The 14,008-nt window shown below is 38.9% G+C and overlaps 1 protein-coding gene across 10 annotated transcripts in view; it reads left to right on the forward strand.

The window, feature by feature from the left end:
• Positions 1-14,008, forward strand: part of SDCCAG8 (SHH signaling and ciliogenesis regulator SDCCAG8) — a 250,331-nt gene that overhangs the window by 159,001 nt on the left and 77,322 nt on the right. For 9 of the 10 annotated variants that reach the window (XM_070385343.1, XM_070385344.1, XM_070385345.1 and 6 more), the window contains one exon: positions 12,329-12,456. The exons of the other annotated variant lie outside the window; for it this stretch is intronic. In XM_070385343.1, the coding sequence (XP_070241444.1) occupies positions 12,329-12,456 (128 nt within the window). The remainder of the gene's footprint in view (positions 1-12,328; positions 12,457-14,008) is intronic. 10 annotated transcript variants of the gene reach the window in all.

Here is a 14,008-nt window from a genome sequence, read left to right on the forward strand (position 1 = left end):
AAAATCATGTCAGCTTTTCAAAAAAACAATTGAAACCAGTAGCCAGGACTAACTCTTTCCGAAGAACTGTCACTTTGAGGGGAGGAAGAAGATAGGGAAAGCAGCTGAAGGACAGCTGCACGAGCAGCACGTTACAATGATTTCTTCCATATCTTACTGTCCCCTCTTTACCTTTGCATGTGAAGAGCTGTGGAAATTAAACTTGACAGATGATTCGATGCCAGCCCATTATGTGAATTTAGGCACCTTTCAAATGGTGATCTGGGCTGGACATTGCTGGTCGTTTTATGTAGACTGCCTCACATGTTCTGATACTATCATCTTAGTAAATGATGGAAGGAGCCTTAGGCTGAAACTCCACTCTGGTGTCACACAACTAGTGCATGGTAGAGCCAGGGTTCAAATCTAGACACTATATGTCCAAAGTCCAAGCTCATATCCACTGTACCACCTCCCTCTCTGTGGGTTTTATCAGTAAATTGAGGAAATTTTTTATTCTTTCCCCAGTGTTTTTTGTCTTTGAGGTAATCGTATTGATTGTTACACTGAGGAGTCATCTTTTAGGAAATAATAATGATAATAGAGCTTCCCTGGTGGCTTAGATAGTAAAGAATCTGCCTGCCAGTGCAGGAGAGCTGGTTCAGTCCCTGGGTTGAGAAGATCCTGTGGAGAAGGGAATGGCAATCCACTCCAGTATTCTTGCCTGGAGAATCCCATGGACAGAGGAGCCTGGCGGGCTACAGTCCCTGGGGTCACAAGGAGTCAGATAATAATAATGGCACTAATTGATATTTTTGAACATTTAACAATGTGTCAGGTCTGTGCTAAGTATATTTTACATACAGTATCTTTCCTAGTCTTATAAGGAGAGGTGCTGTTGCTAACCCCATTTCACATTCAAGAAAACTGAATGATAGCGTAATGCCTCACTTAGGGCACATGGGTAGTAAGTGAAGGTACTGAGACACCGATGCCAAGTTTGGCTGACACCAAAGTCTGCTCCCTCATCCCTACTTAAAAAGAAAAACAGCCAACCCAGCCCTGCTGGCAGTGAAGTTTATGTACTAAGGAGTATAAAGGTCAAAAGTGAAACATTGTTTTAAGATATTTTAGGATTTTAGTTGCTTATGTCCCTTTTCTCAGGGTACAAATTCTGCTGGTTTGGGTAGGCTCAAGACAGGCTGCCTCCTAGAAATGAATTTGAATATAAATTTAGAATAAAGATAAAAGCAGGTTTTCAGAAATAGAAAAAGCAGTTCTGTTACTATAGGAATGATGAAGATGATGGCTTAGAAATGACTTGAGGAAGAAGAAAACCCAAGAAACACTTTATGTTACTGAAGCAGAGGAAACCATTAAGGATGTAGATAAGAACAGTTGTAAGCAAGTGTTATGAACCAAATAGAAATAACATTAAATCACAAAATTACTGAAAACAAAAATGTTTTGATGAGGAAAATGACCCAATTACTATGACAAGAACAATGATTTTCTTATTGAGAAGAGTGAGAATTATACTGGAGTAAGAATCTGAAAACTTGGGTCAGTTTCTTTCTTCTGTAAGTGCAGTATTTTTCAGCTCCAGAGCTTTGTGCAACAATGAAGAGGTTTTAGAGCTCTCAGTCAAACTTTAAAAATGAACTGCGTTTTTGTTACCAAGCCAAGGTCAGTCAGTAGATCACAATCCTTATTTCTGTGTACAAACATACTGGGTATTTGACCAAAGGCCACAGTGTTAGAAAAATGAAAATCCTGCTGTTTTTATTACAGAACTCCCCCACTTCCTCAAGCGTAGACTTCTGGTAAATTCAGCCATTTGACACATAGCCATAAACTGAGATATAAATTTAAAAGCACTTCTAAGAAGCAAGTAACTATCACAAAGCCCTCGTAGTCTTCTGTGTAGGATCAGTGGAACTATCTTAAGCATCAGTTTTATATGTTAAAATTTTGAAACATAACAAAACAAAAAGCATGGCAGCATTCATAGCAAACCAACCAATAAAAAAAAAAAATTATAAGAAGCAGATCAGTGCTTCTGTGTACTTTCTGCTTCCTTAGAATAGCATCTGAGACCTTCCATGTAACAAATAGTATTGAGTGCCTGCTATTTCCAGTCACTATGTTAAGCACCTGAAGATTCAGCACCAAACAGTGGTTCCTAGGAGCTTCCGAGCAGAGGGAATGCTGCAGCAAGCAGGCATGAACCTTGATTATGGAGAGTTTGTTATATTTGGTATAGTTTGCTTAAGGAAGCAAAGATGTAATATATTTTAGACATATTTCTACTGCAATGGTCAGAATTCTGTGGGTCTAATACCTGGAAAATTCTCTCTTGTGTAACACTGCCAATATTCCAGATAAATGAAGTATTACTCTATTAGGCTTGAGAAATGACATTATGAAATATATTTAATATTTGTGACTCTTGCTATTATATTTCTGAATAAATTTAATAGACACAGAGTAACCAACATGTTCCCCATTTAAAAATGGTTCCTGAAAATTAATTCAAAAACATTTTCACAATAGAATAGAAACTATCTTCCATCAGTTGTTCTACAATTTGACAGGGATGCATATCCATTGACAGGTTACATAAATGCAATTATAATATAGATTGATCCTTCTGATATCTAATTTGAAGTTACTCATCAGAAGGATTAGTTATTGGGAATATGTAGATAAAATGATAATTTTCAGGGAGGAAAGGCAAGAGTGGACCAATGCAATCAGTTTACACAGAAAAGCCAGAGATGGAAATGTGAACATTTAACAATATGAAAATGCAAAGGGAAAATCGTGGTCTAAATTCTTCCGTGCAATAATGTGTTTGTTCTTATTCTTTAGTCTTTAGAACTGGGCCCCTGGTATTGTAAAACAGAGCATAGGAGGGCCTGACATTTTCCCAGGAACTTTGATCAGTGCAAGCACTTAATGCATTTGAGACCTCTGTGCTACTCAAAAAATGTCAAGGCTGAAAATCCCACAGTGCATTTGAGGGCTGTTCAGTCTCTTTATCCACCTGTGATATCTACTATATCTAAGAAACCATTACAGGAATTGCTCTTGCTATTGCTGTAGTAATAAGTGCTCTCCCTGCTTCTAATGTTGTCCCTTCCCCATCTGTTCCCCACACTGCCGCCAGAGTGATCTTTCTAAAGCTTGAGTGTGATCACAACACTCCCCTGCTTAAAACCCTACATTGGCTCCCTATTTCCCTGAGGATGGAGTCCTTAAAAATAGCTTCATGTTCTGGCTCCTGCCTACATCTCCAGTCTCATCTTCCTTCAGTCTCCCCTCCACCAACTGCTCGCTTCTACCCCACAGCCCATATATTCCACCCTCCACTTGTGCCAGAACTGTTTGCAGTTTTCCAAAGGCACCTGATCCTCTCTCTTGTCCCTGGGCCTTTGCACCAGTTGTCCACTTCACTTGTAACAAGATCGCTGTCTTTCTTTATATGGCTAATTGTTACTCATTTTAAGCCTCTAACATTTTAAGCTTCCTGAAATCTTTCCTCACTATGCCTAGCCACTCCCCAACTCCAGTCCTATCCACTGTAGGATAGCAGGAATTTAGCCCCCTTTTATTATTTACCTTACTATTTTAGTTGGTAAAGAATCTGCCTGAAAGGCAGGAGACCCAGGTTCGATTCCTGAGTTGGGAAGATCTCTTGGAGAAGAAAATGGCAACCCACTCCAGTATTCTTGCCTGAAGAATCCCATGGACAGAAGAGCCTGGCAGGCTACAGTCCATGGGGTCGTACACGACTTGGCAACTACACCACCACCACCATCACTATTTTAGTTGCTGTTTCTTGTTTGTGTTCTTCACTAGACCGTGAACTCTTTGAAGGGATGGTCGTGGTCTGTGTCTTGTATACTGATGCACCCCCACACTTTTGTGCCTGGCACAAAGTAGTTATTTAAGTATTTGTTGAATGCTCCTCATGTAGGGCAATGCCATGGAATGGAAAGGACACCAAAGTTACTGCTAGCTGTGTGGTGTTGAGCAAATCTCTTAATTATCTGAGCTTGAGATACTTCATCTGTCAAACAACGATATCTGCTCCATCACCTTGCCTTAGAGAATTATTATGAAGAATAAAGAAGTCAGTGCGTCAGACTCTGCTTTGTAAAACAGAAAGCACAGACACTGGAAGATGATGAGATGGTCAGAGTCTGTGGTTTTGTCTGTGAATGATACGGAAGGTGTAATAGAAGCAGGCAATACTGAGTCTACCATACCCTCCTTGGCCTTGAAGGTTAGTTTTCAAATTATTTTGGAGAAACTAAAAGAGAATATTTTTGGAGGCAAAAATATTTTTAGGAAAGTTTCTGTTAATTATTTCCTTCCTCTTGTGTTTCTTCCTTTGAAAGAAATTGACCTCTTTTGTTTCTGCTTCCTTTCCCAGAAGTAACTCATGCTCCGATCTGATAATTCATCTTTCAATATTGTACTTAAAATTGTGATACACTTTGCAGTGAAGAAAATATAAATAATTTTCTCTCAGAAACATGCATGATGCATATTTGAGGAAGTAGGGACTGGGGCTTCCCAGGTGGTGCAAGTGGTAAAGAAAACGCCTGCCAATGCAGGAGATAAAAGAGATACAGGTTCAGTCCCTGGGTTGGGAGGATTCCCTGAAGGAGGGCTTGGCAACCCACTCCAGTATTCTTGCCTAGAGAATCCATGGGCAGAGGAACCTGGCGGGCTACAGTCCATAGAGTTGCAAAGAATCAGATACAACTGAAATGACAGCACAGCATAGGAAACAGGGATTACTGAATCCTAGTCCTTTTGCAGCAGAGAAGGCAATGGCACCCCACTCCAGTACTCTTGCCTGGAAAATCCCATGGGCGGAGGAGCCTGGTAGGCTGCAGTGCATGGGGTCGCGAAGAGTCGGACACGACTGAGCGACTTCACTTTCACGTTTCACTTTCATGCATTGGAGAAGGAAATGGCAACCCACTCCAGTGTTCTTGCCTGGAGAATCCCAGGGACGGGGGAGCCTGGTGGGCTGCCGTCTATGGGGTCCCACAGAGTCGGACACGACTGAAGCGACTTAGCAGCAGCAGCAGCAGCAGCAGCAACAGTCCTTTTGCATTTTCCTTTCCCGATTTGTTCTATACCAGGATTTCTCCATTTGCGCCAGTGTGAGAACATAGTCCTTGTTAGTGGTAAACAGGTAAAGGATTTTGGTTCTTCACAAAAGTGGAAGATACCAGGCTGTCTACTAATTTTACTATTATTTTTATTGTTATTGTCAATAACAATAACAAAACCAAATTAAATGATTGGCTAAAATAGGGATTATTTTACCCCATTTTCTTCTTCTAATCAGTAGACAGGAGGATCCTTAAACCCTTAAGGATACTTAGTATTTTATACTCCTTAATAGTTGTTCATTCATTCATTCACTCATTAATCATTCATCAAATGTTTGTTCTGTACAACTGTATTCCACGCACTATTCTAGGCTCTTGGTATAAATTAGTGAGCAAAACAAAGATCTCTATTCTTCAGGTACTTACATTCCAATTAAGATGTACATGTCTTATCTATCCTAGAAGTCTGTGACCAATTTGAGGCAAGAGATGTATTTATGTGCCTTTTAATATTTTTGCACAGGTCAGTTTATTTCTTTAAGGAGGATACAACTAATTGATGGTGTCATTGTAGGAAGAAGTGATCCAGTCGCATATGGGGCAAATGGGAAAGGAGAAGGAGAACTAGCTTGGAACTGGGCTATCAAGATGGATGTACTGTGGGTATTAAAAGACACACACAAATATATGGATAATTGAAGTAAGACTCTTGTCACCCTTTATCTCATTTCTCTGCATTGCTGACAGAGTCAGATACTAAAACTTAGAGATTCATATGTGCACTCTAGATGTAGGTAGGCCTGAATTTCCTGGTTGTGTCCCTTAATAACTGGGTGACTCTGAAAAAATTGTACACCCTCTCCAGGCCTCAATTTCCTCATTTATAAAGTAAGGATAATAAGAGAACCTACCTCTTAGAGTTGTGTGAGATTAATAAAAGAATGCAAAAAGAACTTAGCTTATGCTAAATATTAATAAATAACATGTTACATGACTTCCCTGGTGGCTCAGAGGTTAAAGCGTCTGCCTGCAATGCAGGAGACCTGGGTTCGGTCCCTGGGTCGGGAAGATGCCCTGGAGAAGGAAATGGCAACCCACTCCAGTATTCCTGCCTGGAGAATCCCATGGACGGAGGAGCCTGGTGGGCTACAGTCCACGGGGTCGCAAAGAGTCGGACACGACTGAGCGACTTCACTCACTCACTCGTGTTACTAAAATTATTATTAACCTTTAAAGATAGAATTTTTCCTGTCCTATTTCCATAAAGAATCTTCGGATTTAAAGAATTAGGTTACTTGTTCATGGTCACATAGGTAATAGGAGGTAAGGATACTGCACTATACTTAGACCCTCTAGCTCTGTGAGTTTTCTGCTGTACTCCATTGCCTCTTAAGATGTGATTTTCCCAGAATACAGAGAATCAATTGAAAAATGGTGTGTATGCTTTTTTTTTTTAAAAGAAGCATTAATAGGTAGATACCACTGTATATAAAATAAATAAAAAACAAAGATTTACTGTATCACACAGGAAACTATATTCAATATGTTGTAGTGGCTTATAATGGAAAAGAATCTGAATCACTTAGCTGTACCCCTGAAACTAACACAATATCATAAATCAACTATTGTTCAATTTTTTAGATAAAGCAAACCTATAAGGAAATATTTAATTTTAGTTACTCATAGATTTGCTTCCCATAGTAGATTCACAGCTTTGAAAGCACTTTCTGTGTATACAAAGTTCAAGGAAATGAGTATGTTTAAGATAATGGATTCCAAGTTTCTCGCTATTGAGAAGAATGTTACACTTTGAGAAAGAGGGAAAACTAGGTTCTGTCTATGTTACTGGATTGGAATTAGAGACATCAATTTGAATGTGTTATGTTTATATTCATATAAAGGCCCATAGATAAATATTCATATCTATACATTTATATGTACTTTCATACTCATATACTGGCTCTGTCTACTAAGGTGACCTAGAAGCCAAGACTTGTCAGGGGCAATGATCACCACCTGGTGACACATCTTGGATTCTCCACTAAAAGGCACAAGAGCTCCTTGAGCGAATGCTGACTCCAAGACTGGTAAAGGACAGAACAAGATGAACCTGGAACAGCTTACGGAATAGAAAGCCAACAAGTGCACAAGAATAAGATAGTATCATATTAGTAAAACAGGCCCCGCTAGAAGTATTTACACTGAAAATTGGTAAGCACTGCAAATGCTTACCAAATAATTGATTAATTGTTTAATAATTAATAATTGATTGTTACCAAATAATTGATAAATTGTTTAATAATTGATTCCCCACTCCGAATCAATTATTAAACATTTTCCAGGACACCAATAACATCAACCAAGTGATCAAAGATGATATCACCATTATTGGGACAAAAGGACATCCTGTATCTTAGCTCCCTGCTACTTCTGTCTATAAGTCCATCAAGAATGGCTCTCATCTAATAGGCATGTTGTAAATGGTCTTATACATTTTATTATACCAATATGCTAATGTTACAAAGCTCTCTGTGTTTTACTCTAAAAGGGAAAAACACCTTTTAAGCAAAAAGGGTTATGTGTCTGATACTAGAATTTCAGTCACTCGTAGAAAGATGAGTATAAACATGGCAGACGGGATTGGGGCCCCAAATCACTGCCACCACCATGTCCTTCTCCTCAGGTTATTCTTAAGGCTTTCATGATTTCTGACCCACACTCACTGGTGAACTGTAGGATCATTGGAAGCATTTAATCCTTTAATGTGACTAGTGAAATTTAAAAAAAAATCTATCTAATAGATCATCTTTGTTCTGTAACATGGATTTTTTTTTAAGTAGCAACATTTAAAATAATACGGAAAAGCTGTGGATTAGAAACATAAAGTTAGTTCCTCAATTCCATTCTATTCAATCCATTTTTTAAAAATGGGATAGCAAATGACGTTTTGAGAAGATATAATCAACCAGAATTATAATTGTAAAAAGGGAGTACCTAAACCTCTGTGTATACTTAGTCATATTTGAGACTCCAGAATACTGCTCCCTCCTTTTATTAATAACTTTCAATTCTTATCAAGTAAGCATCGACATGACCCGCACACACGTGTGGTGCCACAGGCGATGTGGATAACTTGGAGAAAAATGTGGATGTTCCAATTCTAGTACATTTGCTCCTTTTTAAAGTCAGCTCTATTGAGGTAAATTTAAATATAATAAAAATCACCAATTTTAAGTTTGCAATTAAATGTGTTTTGACAAATGTGCACAGTTACAGAACCATCATAACCATGATAGAGAACGTTTCTATCAATCCCCAAAATTCCCTTATGGCCATCCCCTACCTCCAGGTCCTTGAAACACTCATCAGTCACACTATAGATTAATTTTCTGGAATTTCATGTAAATGAAATCATAAAGTATGCCTTTTGTGCCTCTTTAAGCATACTGTCTTTGAGATTCACCCAGGTGTTATATGTAACCTTTTATTACTATTTTATTACTACCACTCCTAGTATTCCATTGTAAAGCTATATCACAGTTTATCTATTAAGCAGTTCATGGACATTTAGATTATTTCTAGGTTTTAGTTATTATGAATGAATCTTTCAGCATTATTTTAATAACAACTAAGAAATTCTGCTCTACTGCCATTGCTTTTCTTCCAATTTGTAAAATATGTCTAACTATACTGCTACTGCTGCTGCTAAGTCACTTCAGTCGTGTCCGACTCTGTGCAACCCCATAGAAGGCAGCCCATCAGGCTCCACCGTCCCTGGGATTCTCCAGGCAAGAACACTGGAGCGGGTTGCCATTTCCTTCTCCAATGCATGAAAGTGAAAAGTGAAAGTGAAGTCGCTCAGTCGTGTCCGACTCTTAGGGACCCCATGGACTGCAGCCTACCAGGCTCCTTCATCCATGGGATTTTCCAGGCAAGAGTACTGGAGTAGGGTGCCATATAAGTTTGGTTAAATGAGATTATCAGTATTTTGAGTGAGGACTGAATGAAAACCAGTAGGGGAGGACTGGCCTAGCTATCTTTCATGAGGCTCTCACACCCAGCTGGAATTGACCTCTTTCTATGCTTTGATAGTTTTATTCCCTAGTACCTTTTTTATGGTGTATTTCACCTTTTATTCTGGCCATTTTGAATTTCCTATTAGTATAAGGACTATGCCATATTTACCTATCTTCATTTGACCTATGCCTAGCAGAATGTCTTTCACGTAATAGAGTTATGTTAAATATTAAATGAATTGTTTTGGATTCTTCTCTGATCATGTCTTTGAATGCCCAGATAACTTCTAATAATTCTTTCAACCCACTATTGCATTACCTAAATCAAAATACATCAAATCCCACCTCTGCCTTTATAGCATTTACAGTAACCTTTGAGCAGATTTCTAACGCTTTATGGCCCCTCTTCTTTTCCCCAACTATAATGTGAAAGAGTTTGATTAAACAACTTTGAGATTCCTTCGCATTTCTAACATTTTAAAGTTGTATTTAAAAAAAAAAAGAAAGAACCTGCAGGGAAAAGGGGCAACATAGAAGGAAAGGAGTATATAAAGAAGGTAAGAAAGCAGGAATATGCCATTTTTTTATGTAATTGAAAGTAAAATGTGTCGTTTCTTAAAAAGAGTAAAAGTTGGAGAAGGAGCCAAGAAACAAAAGTTGATGTGTAACAAACTGTTGGTAGAGTATCCTTTTAAATTGTTCTATGAGGAGAACTACAATAAGAATGATTCTTTTCTCTAGGAGATCAATAATCAGGTAACTCCTCATTCTGAAAATGACTGGTGAGATTGACAACTCCTTTGTGTAAGTGAACCATAAGCCCCAGTCTACAAACGGCAGTCCCAGTTATGACTGCCTTAGTATAATTTATTATTAATTACTAATTAATATAATATTAATAATTTTTTTTTTACTGCCCATTTTGCTCTCCAGTGGGTATTGGTTTTGAACACTGCATTTTTTGGTCACCAAGTATTGGGAGTCTCAGAATCCTAAGTCTCTGCCTTGGGGATGGTTACTCAATGAAAGAATCCAAGGTGCCCTTTTTAAGCTGACTCTTTGAGCAGCAGCATCTCCAGCTGGCAACACCATTAAACGTCCTCTTCTGTACTCTTCTCTCTCTCTCTCTTTTAACATGTTTGGAAAGTTTTTGCCTCAACATGTAAGACCTGAGCAGATTCTGCAGCTTCACTTAAAGACTGCAGCCTTCTTTCCCCTATGGCAAGTATGTAAGAACATCCATTCATTAATTGTTCACTGCCCACTTCCTATATGCCACATACTGAACTGGGCTCACAGTGTGTATAGACAAATAGGACAAAAAGAGACAGACAAGTAAACCAACAACCGAACTGTGACAAATGTTATCTTAGTAGGATGCATATGTACACAGGGCTTCCCAGGTGGCTCAGTAGTCAAGAATTCACCTGCCACGGCAGGAGACATGGGTTCTATCCCTGGGTCAGGAAGCTCCCCTAGAGGAGGAAATGCCAATCCACTCCTATATTCCTGCCTGGGAAATCCCATGGACAGAGGAGCCTGGTAGGCTACAGTCCATGGGATCGCGAAGAATTGGATGTGACACTGAGTGACTAACACCTTCGCTTTCTTTCATACTGATGTCACCTTGGGGAAAGAATAGTTAATTTAAGAGAAGGGGGAGAAGAGGAGGGAAATATTGAGCAGGTCCTAAAGGAGTAGCTAGCATACATTGGACAAGGATGACACAGGAGTTGGTGGAGGGCAGAGAAGGGTGAGAGGGGTGTGGAGATATCCCAGCAAAACATAGAGACATGCAGTTTTCCATGGCCAAAAAATATGTGGTATGACTGGAGAGGCAAAAAGTGGCCTAGCCCGACTCCACTTGCTGCAATATGCCAGTTTGGAACTGAGTATGAGGCAAGACCTTGGAGCCAGTCCAAGGGGTGTTGTTATTAAAAGTACCAGAAGGGACCTTATTTCACATTTAGCGTGGCCCCCCAATGATCCATTTGAGTGAGGTGTGGGTGTATTTTCATTCTGGAATTTTATACTACAACATTACCACATGCATTGACCGATTTCAATACAGAATTTCCTTATGTTGCTTTATAATTAGAAGCCAGTGATTTGAAGTTCCACAGCGGTACATAGACTAGTGGTGATAGGTTTATGGGATTGTTTATTTTTAGTTTGGCAAAGACGAGACAGTAAATCTCTCAATTAGTAAACTAAAGCAGCATGGATGAGAAATGCCCACAAGGAGATTAGGAGTTAGAAATAACTCAGCCAGTTAATGGAAGGAAACTTTCATATCACCTACCCATATTTAGAGTATGAAGAACCCACCTAATGTGTGTGTTTGCATGAGCGTGTGTATTGTGTGTGTGTGTGTGTATGTACGCTTGCACACAGTGTCAGTATCCACAGTGGTGCCAGAGATGAGGTCCTTTGCATTCTTCCGGTTCTGTTTAGGAAGTTTATCTCTTTAGGAGTCACTGTGATTGGTATAGACCTATCCACTGGTCAATATCCAGTCACAGTGGGATGAGCTCTCGTCTTTGACTACAGAAGCTTCTCATCCTGCAATTCTTTCAGTGTGACCCCGAAGAGATTTTATTATGAAGTTCTGGGAGACATTTTTCATTTTCATATTTATATTCACATTACGTGGCCTAATGTGTGAAAATATTTAATGAAAGCATGCATTTCTGCCTCTAGATAGAACCTCCTACATTATATTTGAGATTCCATATTAAGTTTGGGAGGAAAAGCAGAGGTGATCCACAAAGCTTAGTTTCAAGAATTTAAGTTTTGGGGTGTATTGAGTCACACTGTATTGATCCTATAACTTCAGGATCTTTAGGAAATATTGACCATTCAGGAGAAAAAAGATTAACTGGCGACCAGCAACAATGAGAATGTTATAGAAAATAATGTTTGTGTTTTAAAGTTACAAAACACCATTAATTCAGTTGTCATGATATTTTGATTTTTAAAGTTGCTTATAAGGTAAGTCCATTTGGATTTATGGCAGGTATTAAACATTGCTCAAAAGGTCCTTTGAACTCCCCCCTGAAAATTGGGAGTCTGTGGAAAGATTGTTGTCTGCTTATGCTGAACAGTTTACTCCATATCAGCTCTCTGAGGTCTGTAGGGGAAATGATGGGAGTTAGTGCATCTGTAGATTAAATTTCTGTCTGTCTCCTCTCTGCCTTGTAGACTGGAAAAAGATAGCATTCAGCAGAGCTTTAGCAATGAAGCAAAGGCCCAAGCCCTTCAGGCCCAGCAAAGAGAGCAGGAGCTGACACAGAAGATACAGCAAATGGAAGCCCAGCATGACAAAACTGGTAGGTGGTAGGGAAAGATTAGAGCCTGGGCACTTGCTCACAAGCCAGGCCCACGCCTTACTGTGAAATGACATCAGGAACACCTGTAACCTTTGGCTGGCCGAAGGGAGCAGATGCTAACTACACCGGAGATTCCGAATTACATATTAGTTAGCGTTTAAAAGAGAAAATGGAAAGTATTGCCCACTGTCTGTTGATTTCAGAGTGCTGCTCTCACATCTGTTGCACCATCTGGATTATGAGTTTATTTACCTGTGTTCAAGAAACGTAAAGCTGAGAGAGACCACAACAAAGTAGAAAAACAAAGGGCTTGTTTTTGGCTGGGTTTTCAGGCACACATGTTATATAAAGAAAATAGCATCAGAAGCTCTGCGGGAAATGCTCTGAGCTTACAGTTAGAGTCTCCTGAATAGCACTGAACAGTTCCCACAGTACACACATTATAGCTACTCTAAAAGCCTAATGAGTTTGCTTCAGCATCCAAACTGGAGAAAAGCTTTAGCCATTAATCGGTTCTTAATTCACTGTCGCAGCTGGATGTAATTCAGTGGCTCCAAATTGATATGTTCCTTTATTTAATCTTTGCAGCTTCGAACATTTTTAGCATTTGTATGATTATCCCACCTCCCCCAACCCAGTCTAAAGTGATGTTTAATCCTTTGCATTCTTCAAGTTCTCACAACTGCTGTTAAAATTCACTAATACAAGGCATTGACCACAGCTGGCAGCTTGGCTAAAAATTGCCATCTTTCATCACATTGGCGCTATTCTGCAGGCTGAGTTGGCCAGTAACTCTTTACCTTTAATTTGAAAGTAAAATGCACTTTGAAAATAGGCAGTTTGATTTGTTCAGTCGGAGCATTCTGTAGTTCCTTTCACTTTTGAGTTGTGTGTTCACAGACAGTGTTAGTCAAAACAAGACAGTGTCAGTCATTATAATTCCACACCACATACTCCAAGCTGATTGTACTATTAAAACGAAAGTTTAATTGATCCTGTCTCTTCCAGAAAAATGTTGCTTAATTTTTAGTGTCTTGATTTATTTTGCTTTGTATGCTATATGCTTTTTTGCCAGTCACTATCGAAAACTGAAGAAGAAAGGGCCTATTAAACATTTCACCTAAAGATAATTTTCATGTGATTTAATATATACTATATTTGATAACATGGTAAAAAAAAAGGTGTTGCTTATAAGTGAAAAATTGCTAACATAAAATTCATTAAATTATTTATTTGCTAATAGACAGGCAAATGTCATATTGATCTTCATAATTCACCCATCACTTTCAGTAGAGATTTTCTTCTCACAGCGTTTGGCCAGAAGAAATGAAAATTTACCAGGCTTACTAGTTGTTTTTCCACTAAAAACAAAAGGAGGAAATTATAGGATAAATTATTGTTTGCCCCCACTACTAGAAGAATTCTGGTGATCAAGGAGTCTTCAGCAGTATCTCTGAATACTAGACAAGAGTATTAACTGAGCCACCATAAGAATACTTCCTTGTATTTTGTACAAAAATGCATACTCTCTTCAGTTTCTTTGGTCAGATCT

The sequence above is a fragment of the Bos mutus genome, chromosome 16, assembly GCF_027580195.1.
Source record: "Bos mutus isolate GX-2022 chromosome 16, NWIPB_WYAK_1.1, whole genome shotgun sequence".
NCBI lineage: Eukaryota > Metazoa > Chordata > Mammalia > Artiodactyla > Bovidae > Bos > Bos mutus.